Source organism: Eptesicus fuscus, chromosome 6, assembly GCF_027574615.1.
Source record: "Eptesicus fuscus isolate TK198812 chromosome 6, DD_ASM_mEF_20220401, whole genome shotgun sequence".
Taxonomy (NCBI): domain Eukaryota; kingdom Metazoa; phylum Chordata; class Mammalia; order Chiroptera; family Vespertilionidae; genus Eptesicus; species Eptesicus fuscus.
Window position 1 is genome coordinate 17,996,423 of NC_072478.1, and position 15,317 is coordinate 18,011,739.

The 15,317-nt window shown below is 48.5% G+C and overlaps 1 protein-coding gene across 1 annotated transcript; it reads left to right on the forward strand.

Annotated features, from left to right (window-relative positions):
* The first annotated feature begins 1,653 nt into the window (after window positions 1-1,653).
* SLC35E1 (solute carrier family 35 member E1) lies at window positions 1,654-13,830 on the forward strand. Its single transcript, XM_008157863.3, has 6 exons — window positions 1,654-2,100; window positions 2,346-2,416; window positions 4,849-4,986; window positions 6,164-6,289; window positions 10,189-10,434; window positions 10,906-13,830. The coding sequence occupies exons 1-6, from the start codon at window positions 1,695-1,697 to the stop codon at window positions 11,134-11,136; spliced, it is 1,218 nt and encodes a 405-aa protein (XP_008156085.1). The 5' UTR covers window positions 1,654-1,694; the 3' UTR covers window positions 11,137-13,830.
* The last annotated feature ends 1,487 nt before the right edge of the window (window positions 13,831-15,317 follow it).

Sequence of the window (15,317 nt, forward strand, 5' to 3'; positions counted from 1 at the left end):
AAGGGTAATCTCATAGGGTGAACCCAGAGATCCAGGCCCTGCTGTCTACCCGCTACACTGTGCGGCTCACTTCACTCCTGTATGTGTCCCCATTTGGGAGGTAGAAGTGCTTGCTTCAGATTTGTGAAGACCAAGTTAAATGATCAGTTTTTTAAGAAGCACCTCAGTGGAACCATCTGTGCTGTGGAGTAACTACTTCCCTAACCTCAGTGTGCCTGTTTTGCTCACTCTTAATGTGGCCAGCCCTGCTGCCATGTGGATGTCTGAGGAAGTGACATTACTCCATGACAAATGGTGATCCGAACAGCTGGGAGATATGAGGGTTCAGGTTGGTGACATGAGTATATCCTTTCCTCAGATCTGGGCTTTGGGACAGTCTCTGCTCCATGCTGTAGGAACCACCTCTCCTAAGTATCCAATAAGTCCCATCCTATCTAATAAAAGAGTAACATGTAAATTACCATCACTCCGCTACACCCACGATTGGGCGGCAGGAGGCTGGGGGACGGGACTCGGGGGTGGCCTATCCGGCCATTGAGAGGCACAGATCCGCTGCCACGAGGGGGGCTACCCTGCTGTTGAGAGGCGCAGGGGGCCGCCCCCTGTGCCTCTCAACAGCAGGGTAGCCTCCCTCAGCGGCCGTGGACCATCAAAAGCGTAGGAGCTGGGTGCTTGTCTGCTCCGGCACCAGGCCTTTCAGAAGCCTCGGCCGAGCCGGAGGCTTCTGAAAGGCCTGATGCACCAGCGGACAGGCACCCAGCTCCACCGCGAAAAGCGAAAGCGCGTAGGGGACCCTACACGTGCATGATTCAATCATGCACTGGGCCTCTAGTAGTAGATAATTGCCTGCCTTTGAGAACCCAAGTTTAAGATAAGGTTTCTCCAACATTTAGAAGATCAATGGACTGCCACTTTCTAATTTGCCAAGTAAGGACACTGTAGGAGAATTTTAACACCCTTCCTACCCCCAAAGTTATTTAGTACATGACTTTTGGAGCAGACGAAAGTCCTTTAAGTAGTACAAGATCATCTTGCTGAAAACACCGTCTTATTTTCCTCCGCGGGGGCCCAGAGTATCAACGGATGGGGCGCGGCACCTCCCTCTCCCACAGAGCCAAGGAGACAGTGCCCGAGGAGGCGGCCAAGTCTGGGCTTCCGGTCTGTCCGCCAGTGAACTGGAGAGGGTCACACCTACCGCACCGAGCACGTAGCAGCAGTTCCCAGGACGTGCTCCAGAGAACCAGCCACGGGAGTCCGCTCCCGGTTAGCAGAAAGGATTTCGCTTTTCACAATTTGATCTTTCATCCTCGGTGTCTGCCTATCAGGAATCTGGTTGAGGGCGCCGGTGCAGCGCGATGTCGAGGAGTGGCCCGTGAGCTCAACGGTGGCTCATACGCGCCCATCAATTCTTTTAGAACTTCACCTCCCAGTCCCCGAGCCAGCCCACCACTTTGCAACCCCGTTGGGCTCTCGGCCCGCGTCTCCTTCCGCTTCCGGGATAGGTCCTGCCCTCCACCGGAAGCCCACCCGCGGGAGGCGGGGCCTGCGCTTGCTACGTACTGGCGGGCGCGGCGGTGACGGGAGGCGGCGGCCAATGGGGGGCGGCGTTGGCGGGCGCGCCCGCCCCTCCAGGCCCCGCCCCAGCCCCGCGTAGGGCCGTCGAACGGGCGGGAAGGGGTGGCCGCTGGGGTAGGATGGCGGCGGTCCCGGGCACGGGGGGCCCGGGCGCGGCGGGCGGCGGCGGCGGGGCGCGTGAGGGAGCGCGGGTGGCGGCGCTGTGCCTGCTGTGGTATGCGCTGAGCGCGGGCGGCAACGTAGTCAACAAGGTGATCCTGAGCGCCTTCCCGTTCCCGGTGACCGTATCGCTGTGCCACATCCTGGCGCTGTGCGCGGGGCTCCCGCCGCTGCTGCGCGCTTGGCGCGTGCCCCCCGCGCCGCCCGTCTCGGGCTCCGGGTCCGACCCGCACCCGTCGCCTGGCCCGCTGCTGCCGCCGCGCTTCTACCCGCGCTACGTGCTGCCCCTCGCCTTCGGCAAGTACTTCGCGTCCGTGTCGGCGCACGTCAGCATCTGGAAGGTGCCGGTGTCCTACGCGCACACCGGTGAGTGCGGCGACTGGTCGTGAGGTGGTGTCCCACCTGGAATGCCTCTGGGGAGGGGGGGCGGGTCTTAGGGAGGGGAGGGGTTGAGAAGGGAGCGGAGAGCCGAGTGGGGTTGGGGTGAAATCCCACAGAAAGAGAAGGGCTGAAGAGTTTTGAGGGTCTGCCAAGCTGTCTCAACCCGCGGATAAGTTGGGACGAGAGCTCTCAGGGTGACCACCTGAGCGCCCCATTGCTTCTCTTTGCAGTCAAGGCCACCATGCCCATCTGGGTGGTCCTCCTGTCCCGGATCATCATGAAAGAGAAGCAGAGCACAAAGGTAACCCAGAAGCACTCTGGGCAGGTGGGGACTCCAAGGGCTTCCAGGAAGTTGCCCAGCTGGTGACGTGGTCCCGGCTCCTGGCCTGCAGGCTGCCAGGCTTCCTGTCAAATAAGGAAGTCAGTTTAGATGCCTCTGGTGGCCCTTTTGCTGTTAATTTTCTGAAGTCACCCTGGGAACAGTGGTGTGTGTGTGTCCCTGAGTTGTTTCTCCTGTGTGGTCTCGTGGACACTGCCCTCTCTCTCTAGTTCCACTTTCCTCCCTCTTTTGATCTCCTACCCCAAAGTGTCTGGTAGATGATGACTTGACCCCATCTTGGCCAGGCACCCATTCCCCTCTAGTGGGACTGAGGATGGAACATCTGACTTCGTGTTGGAATGGAGTTTCACTTCTTTACAAGAGTCAAGCATGGTCAGGTTGGAGGTTTTTGGGGTCAGAAGTGAGATGCTTGTCAAAGGAGTCTGATTTTGGCAAAATTCATCAAAGTCTTTGAAATAAAAGCAGCCAAGAATTGGGAATGTTTGAGAATGGAAGTTAAAATAACAGACAGAACCCAGAACTGCATAAAGGAAGGTGCTTTGGGCACAATCCAGGGTCTGTTCAGTATGCCAAGCCAGGGTATTTCCTGCCTTGGGGTGAGAGAAGCTGTGGCTTTAGCCGGAGACAGCCTTGCCCATCCATGCCCTTAAGTAGAAGTAGGACTCCTGTTGTCCCAGATGGAATTCATTTCATGCTGGACAGAGCGCCTCTTTTCTACTTGATTGGTTTCTGGCATCCTGTATTTTATGTAACTAAGAGCAGCAGTGCCTTGGATCAGCTTATAGAAATTGGGCCAGCCCAAGCCAGTTTGGCTCAGTGGGTAGAGCGTCGGCCTGTGGACTGAAGGGTCTCAGGTTCAATTTGGGTCAAGGGCACATGCTGGGGTTGCGGACTCGGTGTGCGGGAGGCAGCCAATCAATGATTCTCTCTCATCATTTATGTTTCTTCCACTCTCTCCCTCTCCCTTCCTCTCTGAAAACAATTATATATATACTTTAAGAAAAAAAAAGGAATTGGGCCACCTCTGGCTGATTTTTTATTTCAGCCTATCTTTTTCCCTGCAAGAACTGGGTGTGTTCTGCTGCCTGCTCCCAGGGTAATGTCAGATGTGACTTGTCTCCTGAGTCGGAGTGGCTCAGGAGGTGTGCAGCTGCATCACTCGATATCACAGCATGTTTATCAGGTTTCCCCGTTGTACAGGACATTGGACCTGGCTTGGACAAGGAGCTGGAAACTTCACCCAGTGAGGAAACAGTAGGGAATGACTTGGGCAGGAGTCTGATAATGAAGGAATAAGTATGGATCCACCCTGTGAGGAAGATAAAGCAGGTCATTCCAGATCTCAGGGGAGGAAATGGGACTTGTAAGGGGAGAGTTATGTGCCCGAGGGCCATAGCCAGTAGTGGGGAAGCTGGAATTCAGAGCCCTTGCTTTGCCCTGGGTGGAGGCTTGGGGGGCGAGGAGGTACTTGGCGGGGGGGGGGGGGGGGGTGGTATTAACCAGCCACTCCTAAAATCTCCACAGTACTTTAATAAAGTCCTTTGTAGAAGAGAGATAAGCTGGGAGTCAGAAGAACTAAATGTCAGGAATTGATTCTATTTATCTGGAAATTGGGAGCCGTTGAACCAGCTGAGAGAGCTCAGGAGCCATTGCATGCACCAGGCCCTGGAAAGCTTGGACCTTGTGGAAGGCAGAAGGCCTCCTATCCCAGCACGGTACTCAGTCATTCAGCCAGCAGTTACTGGATGCCTGCTGTGTTTTGGACACCAGGATAGAGCAGTGAACAAGGACCTACCCTAAAGAAGTGCAGGGACACAGACTATGTAATGGACACTTATAATGGGTGGAGATCTCTGGGTCCAGGAACTTGACAGGGTAGGGGGTGGGGTAGGGGAGGAAGGGTGGGAAGGTGGGTGGGGAAAGTTCCCTTGAATGGTGTGTGAACTGAGGCCTGAGGGGGTAGGAGCTCTCCAGCTGGAGAAAGCATTGGGGAGTGTTCCAGCCAGTGGTAAACGCAAGTTGTAAAAGGGACCCTGCCAGCCTCCCGGAGGATCGGGGTTTCAGACCCTGGTGTGTTGGTGGTGGCAGCTGGATAGATCTGTTAGGAGCAGCCCCAGTTGGTGGCCCTAAACAAGGGCTGTTAATGGGGGTGATGGTATAAGGAGTGGGGCTGCCCATAGTGACACAGCCTTGCCCCAGGTACTGTGATATCCATCTCCCTGCCCCCAACCTCCAGAGCATGGCTGTCACAGCTAACACTGTTGTCCAAAGGAGAGGGAGGTGGTGCCCCTTTGGTGAAGGAGAAGAGAGCAGCTGAGGCTTTCCCCTGGGTGTCTGTGTTGGGCGGCCCAGCTCAACTCCAGCCCATCAGCCCTTCCTGCCCTCTCCCACAGGTGTACTTGTCACTCATCCCCATCATCAGCGGCGTCCTGCTGGCCACTGTCACCGAGTTGTCGTTTGATATGTGGGGGCTCATCAGTGCTCTTGCTGCCACACTGTGCTTCTCGCTTCAGAATATTTTCTCCAAAAAGGTATTTAGATACTGTCTGTGGTACGCTTGATGTTCTGGGGGTGCCTGGGTAGCATTGAAAAAGTGACCAAGTAGTGATTTCTTTGGTGGTGGAGTGAAGAAAATCATGTCCTTCTGCTGGTTTTCTGTTAATTTTTCAAGAATATGTTTTTGTTACTTTCTTATTTATTTTCAAATGCAAGCAAAAGTTTATTTAGAAAGTCACAGAGGGGGGGGAAAAAAAGTCACAGAGGAAGAAAAAGTGAGCCAACTGGGCTGCATGCGGTCAGGAAACAAGTTCACGGGCGAAAGAAAGGCCCTCGGAGCTGAGGAGAGAGAGAGAGAGAAGCAAAAGTACTCACTTTGAGGGAAGAAGAGGGGGAAAGGTGGGGGCATGCTTCAGAGAGAGAGTGAAAGAGCGAGAAAGAGAGAACATTGTGTGCCAAGAGATTATGTTTTTTATTATACAATTAACATATGCTTGATGGGGAAAAAATAGAGAAAAGCTTAATGAACTAACGCCCACCATGTTCCACGCCAACCCCTGGTGGTCAGTGCACGTCATAGCGAGCGATCAAACTCCCTGTCAAACAATTTGCATATTAGGCTTTTATATATATAGATACATGTTAGAATTTTGTTTTGTTCATTTACTATTGTAACATTGCATTCTCTGATATCATTAAAAAATATTCTCTTAACTCCTGTAACAATCACACTCCTCAGGTACCACAATTAATACAGTTAGTTCTTCTATTGCAAATGCAGGTTATTTCCAACTATTCATTTTAAGTAATGCAATAATTTACAATGTCTTTCTCTCAGGTTATTTCCTTATGATTGGCTTATATAAGGATATAATGATAAGGGTCAGAAGATGTTTATGGCTCTTGATATGCTTTACCTGGTTGTGTTCTGAAACAGTGATATACCAATTTAGTGGGATTTCACAGTGCCTAGCCAACATTGAGGCATTGAGTGTTGCTGTTTTGTTTTTCTTTTTTCGGTTCTTTGTGTATAAAACATTGTACTTGTTTCAGGCATGAGCTGCCTGTCTCATCACAGGTACCCTTGCAGGTTTAGGAGTCAAAGGTCTGACTTCAGGGTTAATGTAAAATCACTGTGTTTGGAGCCTGAGTAACTCGAGTCCTTGACACTTATAGTGTCGATTGGCCTTTAAAGAGATTTTCTCTCTTCAGGTATTGAGAGACTCGCGGATCCACCATCTGAGGCTGCTGAACATCTTGGGCTGCCACGCCGTCTTCTTTATGATCCCCACGTGGGTCCTGGTGGACCTCTCGGCTTTCCTGGTCAGCAGTGACCTGGTGAGTTGGCCAGCACCAAGAACACACCCTTTTCCTGACTGGTTCCAAAGTGGGTGCTTTGTCAGGGAGTTGCACCTCTGTGTTGACTTGGGGGCTGTTGGGGCCTCTGACACCTGGTCTTTAAATACTCATCTCTTTGTCATGACTCACGTTGTAGGAAGTTGGCTTTCTTTGCATTTCCTTCTCCAGCATGCTAGATCCCAGCTGCTGATAGCAGTGGCACGAAAGATGAAAAGACTGTCAGCACAGGGGACTTTCAATAATCTGGTTCAGACCTCACCCTAACTGTAAAACTGCGTTTGTTCCTTTCTTGGTGTCCTCTCTGCGCATATTTCCGTGTACTACAGTTGTAGCTGTAGCGCTCTTGAGCACAGGAAATGGTGTCTTCTCACCACCTGTGCCGGGCTAGCCTCCAGAGAGCACGCTAGGAACTAATGCAGGCGGCAGTGATGAGGAGCTGTGCGTGGTTCTTCCAGACCTGAGTTATGGAGGAGTAGAGGTGATTAGGGCTTAATGAGATCTGGCTGGATTCTTGACATTAGTCTTCAGTCCTTAGCTCCACCTGTGGCTATAGGGGAGCTCATCTCCAGTTACCAGATAAGAAAACTGGCTCCCTGTTCTAACTTCCCTTCCACGTTGCTTAGCTATGATTTCTCTGTGAAGAACTTTTCATCATCGACCAGGACTAGTCTGTTATCTTGAAGTACAGGGCATGAGAGGCAGTGCAATGCTTCTCTTCCCTTTTAATTACCATTTTCAGAGTAAAGAGTTAGAGCTGACTGCAAATAAACCAGTGAGTCTAAGTGTTTTTCCTTTTTTGGGCGTGGAGTTAGGGTTCTTTCACTTTCTTTTGTTTTCATGAAGTTGTGTGGGTTGTACATATTATTATTTTCATAGTAAAATTAAAACTGTCTTGACCAATCGAGTCCTCTTATTGGCTCCCTGCCCTTCTGACAGCACATGTCAGCCTTTGGTGGCTTTTGTTTCAGGAGGATTTCCTCCTCTATCTGTGTACCTCCAGTCCCAGACCTGCCATCAGCCACTGCTTGGGGGACGCAGGTTGCTTTTATTGGCGAGTGGTGTGTAGAAACACAATCGTACGGTGTGTTCATATTGCTGTTGGGCTACTATTGCTGTTAAGCCTTTGCAGTGAAATATTCAGGAAAGGAGTATTTGGGGGCAGAAAAGAGAGTTCCACTTCTTTTCAATTCCCCTTTAACATCACATAATTTATTACTGCTTTGGTTTTTTTATTAATATCTTTTCTGGAACACTTGGTTCCTTGCAACGTTTTCTATTTGGTTATCCTTCTCCAGTTATTTACATACATGGTTCTACTGTACACACACATTGCTTCAGAGTGAGCATCCCTGGGGACAACTGCAGGTCAAGCAAGAAGTTTAAGATTTCTGTGCAGCTCTACTTGTCCTTAGAATATGTTCCATTAAAAATGTCCAGCAGACCCTGGCCAGTTTTGCTCAGTGGTTAGAGTGTTGGCCCGTGGACCGAAGGGGTCATGGGTTCGATTCCTGGTCAAGGGCATGTACCTCAGTTGCAGGTTCCCCAGCCCCAGTAGGGGCACGTTCGGGAGGCAACCAATCCATGTGCCTATCTCGCTTCCCCTCCTCCCTTCCGTCCACTCTCTAGAAATTAATGGAAAAAATATCAGATGTGGATTTAAAAAAAAATGTACAGCAGGTCATTTTGTTGGAGCATTGATGAGATGCTGTAGGAACTGAACTCTTGCTTATATCACTTAGCCTCTGGTAAAACTGGTTTCATTCATATGTCCTTTCGCTTAAAGTCTCAGAACCTTCAATGTCATTGAGGCCTTACTATACAATTGAAATACTCTGTTCTAAGGGCACTTGAAAGAATTGTTTTCACAATGTGCCTGTCAATGACAACCATTGGGTTCCTTTTCAATTTTTAGACATTGCTTTCTCTCCACACCCCTTTACTGAATGTCAAATCTTTATATTTCCAAAGCCAAATGATATGACAAGGTTTAGTCAAAGATACATTCATAACTTCCCTCCTCCTTACACAGAAAGTGACTTTTTAGATATTTAGAAAAGAACAACTTGCTTTTTTCACTCAATAATATGTCCTGGAGATCACTCATATTGACGTATTTAGGTCTTTCTCATTCCCTTTATTGGCTACATTATATCGATAGGTTTGGTGTCAGTTATCTTATGCTGTCCTGTTACAGCTCTTTGGTGTCTCTATGCATATACATGCACAAACATATATAGATTTTGCTCTGGTCTCTTTTATTTGCTTTTTCTTGTATTGAGGGCATTTTTCAGTTTTCTTCTAGTGATCACCTTTTCTTTTTTTTTTTTTTTTTGTTCCATGTTTTACACTGAGCTATTACCACACTTCGGCTCCCTACCTTACTTTCTGCTTGCGCACGCCTTGGGGCCTCCTTTTACCTAATAATTGTAGTTCCCCGTACACAGGCCCTGTTCGGGCGCCACTTGTGGGGAGCCGCCACAGCCAAGGCATACTCAGCCCCAGGGCACCTTATGTGCTGCGCCAGCATGGCCAAGGCATACTCAGCCCCGGGCGCCAGCTCAGCCAGGTTCAGTGAACCCGACTCATGAAGGATTGAGAAAAGATAGACAAGAGAATGAAAGCTGGGACTCGGTGGGACGCTGCTTCCCTGATGGGGACCCAACAGCGCCTGATCACCTTTTCTTTATTTTGTAATCTTCACCCGAGGTTTTTTTCCCCATTGATTTATTTTTAGAGAGAGTGGGTCTGGTGGGGGATTGCGGGGGGAGAGAGAAACATCGATGTGAGATAGACACACCAATTGCCTTCTTATGTTTGTATGGCTTGGAATTTTTTAAAGCACTTTTGGAGCCATGATGGCATTGATCTCCACAGTGGTGGCATTGTGCAGGCTCAGCAGGGATCATCCCTGTTGCAGAGAGAACAAACCACAATCAGAGAGGTCACACAGCTGCCCAGGGCTTCCATAGACGGGGCAGACCCAGGTCCTCTGTCTCCCCACCTCGGAAGGTTTCTTCATACATCAGGGCTGCCTCCCTAGGACCTCCCTGTCTTACAGAATGTCTCCTGTCTGCTATGGTCTGAATGTTTGTGTTCCCCCCAAATCCACATGTCGAAACCCAACCCCCAGTGTGATGGTGTTAGAAGGTGGGGCCTTTGGGAGGTAATTAGATCATGAGGGTGATGGGGCCCTCATCAAGGGGGATCAGTACTCTAAAGGGACCCCAGAGAGCATCCTTACCTCTTCCACCACTTGAGGACACCACAAGAAAACACCATCTGTGAACCAAGAAGCCCACACCAGACACGGAATCTCCTTGATCTTGGACTTCCAGCCTCCAGAACTAAGAAATAAATGTTTGTTGTTTGTAAGCCCCCAGGCCTGTGGTATCTATTACAGGAGCCCGATCAGACTGAGACCTTACTCTGTCAACCCCAGAGCCCTGACCTTCACTGTCCAGGGATGAGGGAAGGCTTTGGTTCACGCCATGCTCTGCACCCTTTGGACACCTGATATCCTTCTCGGCGCCTCCACTTCCTCAGCAGAAGATGATGGTGGTGGTGGTGATGTGATGGCTATCATGATGGTGGTGGTGGTGGTGGTGGTGATGAGGGCAGTGACAGTAGTGGTTGATGATGGTGGTGATTGTGACAATGATGGTGACGTTGAAGGCAGTGATGATGGTGATGGTGATGACTCTTGTGCCATGCAGTGTCGTGAGGGTTAGAGGCTGTGTGTATAAAGCACCTGCTATCACACTCAAACCCATCCTGGTCTGCTCCCCACCGGCTGACCCCAATAAACCACTCTGTGCTGCTCTCCCAACTTCTGCCAGGGCTGGCATGTGACCATGGTGCTGTCTTGCTCCCGTCTGTAGACCTATGTGTCCCAGTGGCCCTGGACGCTCCTGCTTCTGGCTGTCAGTGGCTTCTGTAACTTTGCCCAGAACGTCATTGCCTTCAGCATCCTCAACCTCATCAGCCCTCTGAGCTACTCAGTCGCCAACGCCACCAAGAGAATCATGGTCATCACGGTGTCCCTGATCATGCTGCGGAACCCCGTCACCAGCACCAACGTCCTGGGCATGATGACAGCCATCCTGGGGGTTTTCCTGTACAACAAGGTGAGTCTGGGATAGAGGAGATTGTCTAACCCATTGACACCCTGGGAGGCACCAAGAGTTGGTGGAGAGGGGAATAGAAGTGGCCTCGCCAGAAGCTAAGAGGCCCAGGTTCCAGCTCCCAGTTTTGCCAAACTGGTTTATGGTTGGCATAGCCCCTCCTATCCTGACCTGCCTTTTCCCCCACGGATGACCCCAGTCCTTGCCTCACTCCAGCTGTGGCTCTTGGGTCTACTGAGGCTTTGTCAGGATGTCACTCTCTCCTTATGCAGGCTCTGTTTAGTGCCCTGTAAGGACATAGGATGGCTAAGAGGGAGGGCCAGTCCATTAACTGCTCACTGGCCATGTCCAGCCCTGCTGGGTCGACACTTGCATGGCCTTGAAGGGCTACTTGGCAGTGAATCTTGAGCTCCCCTTTGTCTTGTGTGTGTTCGGGGAAGGAGCCAATGTCCCACTGCTTTCTCAACCCTGCAGACCAAGTACGATGCGAATCAGCAAGCACAGAAGCACCTCCTCCCTATCGCGGCAGGGGACCTGAGCAGTAAGGAGCATCACCGGAGCCCCCTGAAGAAGCCCCACAACGGCGTCCTTTTCCCCCAACATGGGGACTATCAGTATGGCCGCAACAACACCTTAACAGACCACTTCCAGTACAGCCGGCAGAACTACCCAAACTCGTACAGTTTGAACCGCTATGACGTGTAGAGCCTAGCGGATAGGGTGGGCTGTTCTGCAACTCCCCCCAAACCCACCCGTCCCAGCAGTCCCAGAAACTTCTGACAACCGGTGAATGTAGCCCAGCCGGGGGTACGGTGCGCAACCATCAGAGGACCCTGGGGTTCCCGGCCCCCGGGGCAGCAGGATGCCTTCCCTGCGGTGAGGACCACAGCCCTCGAGCACTGGTGTTCATGCCCTTTCTTCCTGGAGTTTGTCATCTGGGCGCGGCAGCACTACGGAGATCGTGGCCAGGTTTTACCTTTCTGTGTGGACTTAATCCCCAAGTCATGTATTCAGAGTTCTTGTTCTGCTTCTCGGATAGCATCTCCAGAAAATCCTCTGGAAAGATGGAGTCATTGTGGAGATAGAGCCTGGCATGGGCGAGGAGATGGACTGTTTCCCTTTCAGCCTCATGGCTATTTGCAGTTACTGGCAAAAGCTCCCAAGTGAACAGCTGTTAGCAGTTAGCATTGAATTCTTAGAGGCTGATTCTTTGACCAGCAAGTCAGAGTTGTGTGTCAGGATCCAGAGGGAAGAGCGGAGCAGGGCATTGCTCCTCTCAGAGCAGTAAGGAGGAGACTAGGGCTGGGAGAGGGATCATAAGGAAATCAAGTTCAGTGTTTCAAACTCTATTTCTGACCTTTTTTTGTCTTTTCTGGTGGGTCTTCACTGCTGTGACGATTTAGTAGGATGTCGAGGAGATGCCGATTTCATGGAGATCTCTCATTTTTGTAGGAAATGTTTTGTAGTTGTGTATTTATGCCTTGGTCCCCAGTAGGGGGTACATACGGACTGGCTTATAGATTGAAAACCCTTTTGCTTTAAATGTTTAAAAACAAAAAAAGTTCCCACTGCTGATGCCTGTTTGACACATATCAGCATTTGGTAGGAAACCATGAGGTGTTGAGAAGCACCTCTCAAATGACCATAATCGCTGAAAGCAGAATGAATCAAGAATACCAGTTATCTGGACGGTTTGTGTGACAGACGAGAGCAGTGCTTTGATTCCGTGTCCTGTTCTTGTGGTGCTCACATTGGGATCTGAATCATGTACTGGTGAAGGGAAACGAGGCGAGCAGCAAGCTAGGATCTGGTTTGTCAAATCAGATGCTTTGGTCTAAAAAGTTGGCTTAAAAAAAAAGTAGGAAAAGTTGGTTTGTGGAGGTTCACATCATGATGACCTGTGTGCCAAGATCCAGGTGGGGGAGGGGGGGCGGTTTCCATCTTTCTTGGCATCATGAAGGACTGTTAATCCTCCCTCCTGGGACCACTGGCTGGAGTCTGTGGTGATGCTTTCTTCCTTTAGCACTGTCCCCAACATGTGGGACAGGAGTCATCCTTTACCTCCTGGTGAGACATTTTTCCCACTCAGAGAGTAAGTGACAGTTTACGCTTGACTTGGTTTGTTTCTGATAATTGGAATTTTGTATTTAAGCGGTTGTTTTGTCAGCTTACATTGGGCCGCTTCTGGAGAGGTCTGGGGTATCTTCTGGCCTGTGAGTTTAGGAACCACCAGCCTCTGAAGTCCCTGTTTGTTGTCTGTTATTCGCTTGCTTTCTAATTACTTTGGCCCCAAATTTCAAGATGATTGCTATGTGAAATCTGAAAAGGCAATCCTGAAGGGTGTTATTGGTGATGAGCTTGCTGAGTGCCTTCACCAGAAGCAGTCAAGTCTACAGCTGAATTTTTCTCCAAGTTGAATAACAAATGGGAATAATTTTGAACTGCAAAGATATTGCAGTGTTGTCTTTATGATTAGAGTAACTGACTCCTTGGACATATAATTGATCTACAAAATGAATTATGCCTCCATTCAGATTTAATGCAATTTCTGATGTTGCTGAAATGTGTATATTAGTTTGTTTTCCTTTTCCAATGCAAAAATTGCTGTTGAGGGGAAATGACTGGTTTTATTATGGTTTATTAATTAATAAATGGAATATTTAATTCTGTACATAAATTTACAGTAAGTACATACACTGGAATAAATGAGACAATCATATTAGACCAAATTATCAAATCAAAAGACAAAGACATACTTTTGAGACTTGACAGTTCAGAGCAGACTGACCCCTTGAAGGCTGGTTTTCCGGCCACTACTGCCCTGGTCCGCCTCCCACATTCATATTTGCAGCTGTTCCCCTCACACTCCTCACTACTCGGGTTTGTGGTAGCAAGTTCAGTTTACCCACTTGTGGTGTGGTCTGGCCTGCAACACTAACCCAATTCCTTCATTTTACAGAAGGGGAAACTGAGGCTCAGAGGGCATTTTTAAATAGTGTTTGGATCACTGTATTGAGACTTGGTGTAGAATTTTTTAAGTCATGACGGTATTTTAAGTCCTTCATTATAGGGAAAATCACACCCCTCTTACAAAGGAGAGAAGCCAGAATATGTTCCAGTGAAGCACTGGAACTTCTGAATTTTGCTGTGTATTTGGCATACATAATGCAATAGGCCCTTTATTATTGCTGGGACGCAACTAGACCTGATTTGTTAAAGGTCTAACAGCCTTAAAAGGCAGAGAACATTAAATTATTAAAGGATCTGAAAATTGTGAATTCTCTCTCTTTTTTAATTATCACCTGTTTTCAAGACTTAAATGCTGTAGACTATCCTTTGGGAATGACACTGTATATTCATTGATGGCATTTACCAAAAATAAATGATGGTCTCCAGGGACTCAAGACTGGTCCCAGTTTGTCAGTGAGGGTCTCTTTCTGAGTGACTTATCTTCAGTGTGCCCAGCAACAAGATGAACAAGAGATGTAGAAAGAACAATCTACCTGGTTCTCATATCCAAGAGTATTGCAAACTTTATTTTCCTGAGCCAAATTTAGGACCTGTGATTTGTGAATTTATGTGATGGTAGAATAAAACTAGAAATCCCAGCTTATCAGTTAATGACATGCCTTTATTGAACAGAGTAACAAAATCCAAGATCGTCATGGCAGCTTGTGCTTATGGAGCATTATTTCTGAGGTGTAATATACATGCCCAATGCAGTGGTGGTTTCTCACACAATTCTTATAATCCCTTTGCATTGTTTTATTATTTAATAGATGAAAATGAGGCCCAAAGGGGTTATTTGTCTTGGATCACCCAGCTACTTAAGTCTGCCTCCAAAGCCCAGTCCCCTCCATATGACTCGGAAACCATTCCCTTCAATTGCAGTTGAAGTTGACTGAGCACAAGAGAGTCAGGGGGCTTTGGCTAGAAATAAACGACAAAGATCTGTAAAGTCTTAGGTATTTGCAAATCGGAAACACAACTAAGCACTACCCAGCGTTCCAAAGAAGAAAAACGGTTTACAGTAAAAAGTACATTTTTGAAAAGAATTCAGTCCTGCATTCTGAGCCTCTGATGGTAATCTAGAAGTTCTGTGATGTAATGGATGTAAATGTAAGTTTTCCTAAGTCCTTTATTCTTTCCTAAATCTACAGAGGGTTATCTATCAGGCATTGATGCACAACTGAAGAATTAAAAAGGGTAAGTTTTACCCTAACCGGTTTGGCTCAGTGGATAGAGCGTCGGCCTGGAGACTAAAGGGTCCCAGGTTCGATTCCGGTCAAGGGCATGTACCTTGGTTGCGGGCACATCCCCAGTAGGGGGTGTGCAGGAGGCAGCTGATCAATGTTTCTAACTCTATCCCTCTCCCTTGCTCTCTGTAAAAAAAATCAATAAAATATATATTTAAAAAAACAAATAAACAAGCAATAACTTTAAAAAAATAATAAAAAGGGTAAGTTTTGCCCTGGCAAGTGTAGCTCAGTTGGTTGACTGTCATCCCATGCAACAAGAGATGGCAGGTGCGATTCCCTGTCAGGACACATGCCCAGGTTGTGGGCTTGATCCCCAGTAGGGGGTGTGCAGGAGGCAGCTGGTTGCTGTTTTGCTCTCACATCAATGTTTCTTCCTTTCTAAAATCAGTAAGAACAGGTTAAAAAAAAAAAAAAGTGTAAGTCCTCACCTAGTTAAAGCAAGAACAGAACTACTTACTCATGCCTCAGCCTACTTGATTTTAGTAATTTAGCAACCTGACTATACTGACTCAATTTTCTTAATTCTTTCCCCAAAGGGTATGTTTCTGTTAAAACAACTGCCTATAACTTTTTAATTCATAAATCTTTTGTTCAATGATTTACTGAACCTTTAATTTGTACCAAGTA

Excerpts from the sequence above, each read along its gene's own strand:
- SLC35E1 (XM_008157863.3), top strand. The coding sequence starts at position 1,695 with ATGGCGGCGGTCCCGGGCACGGGGGGCCCGGGCGCGGCGGGCGGCGGC. Across the intron at positions 2,101-2,345 it reads GGTGTCCTACGCGCACACCG|TCAAGGCCACCATGCCCATC; the intron begins GTGAGTGCGGCG and ends TTCTCTTTGCAG. Across the intron at positions 4,987-6,163 it reads AGAATATTTTCTCCAAAAAG|GTATTGAGAGACTCGCGGAT; the intron begins GTATTTAGATAC and ends TTCTCTCTTCAG.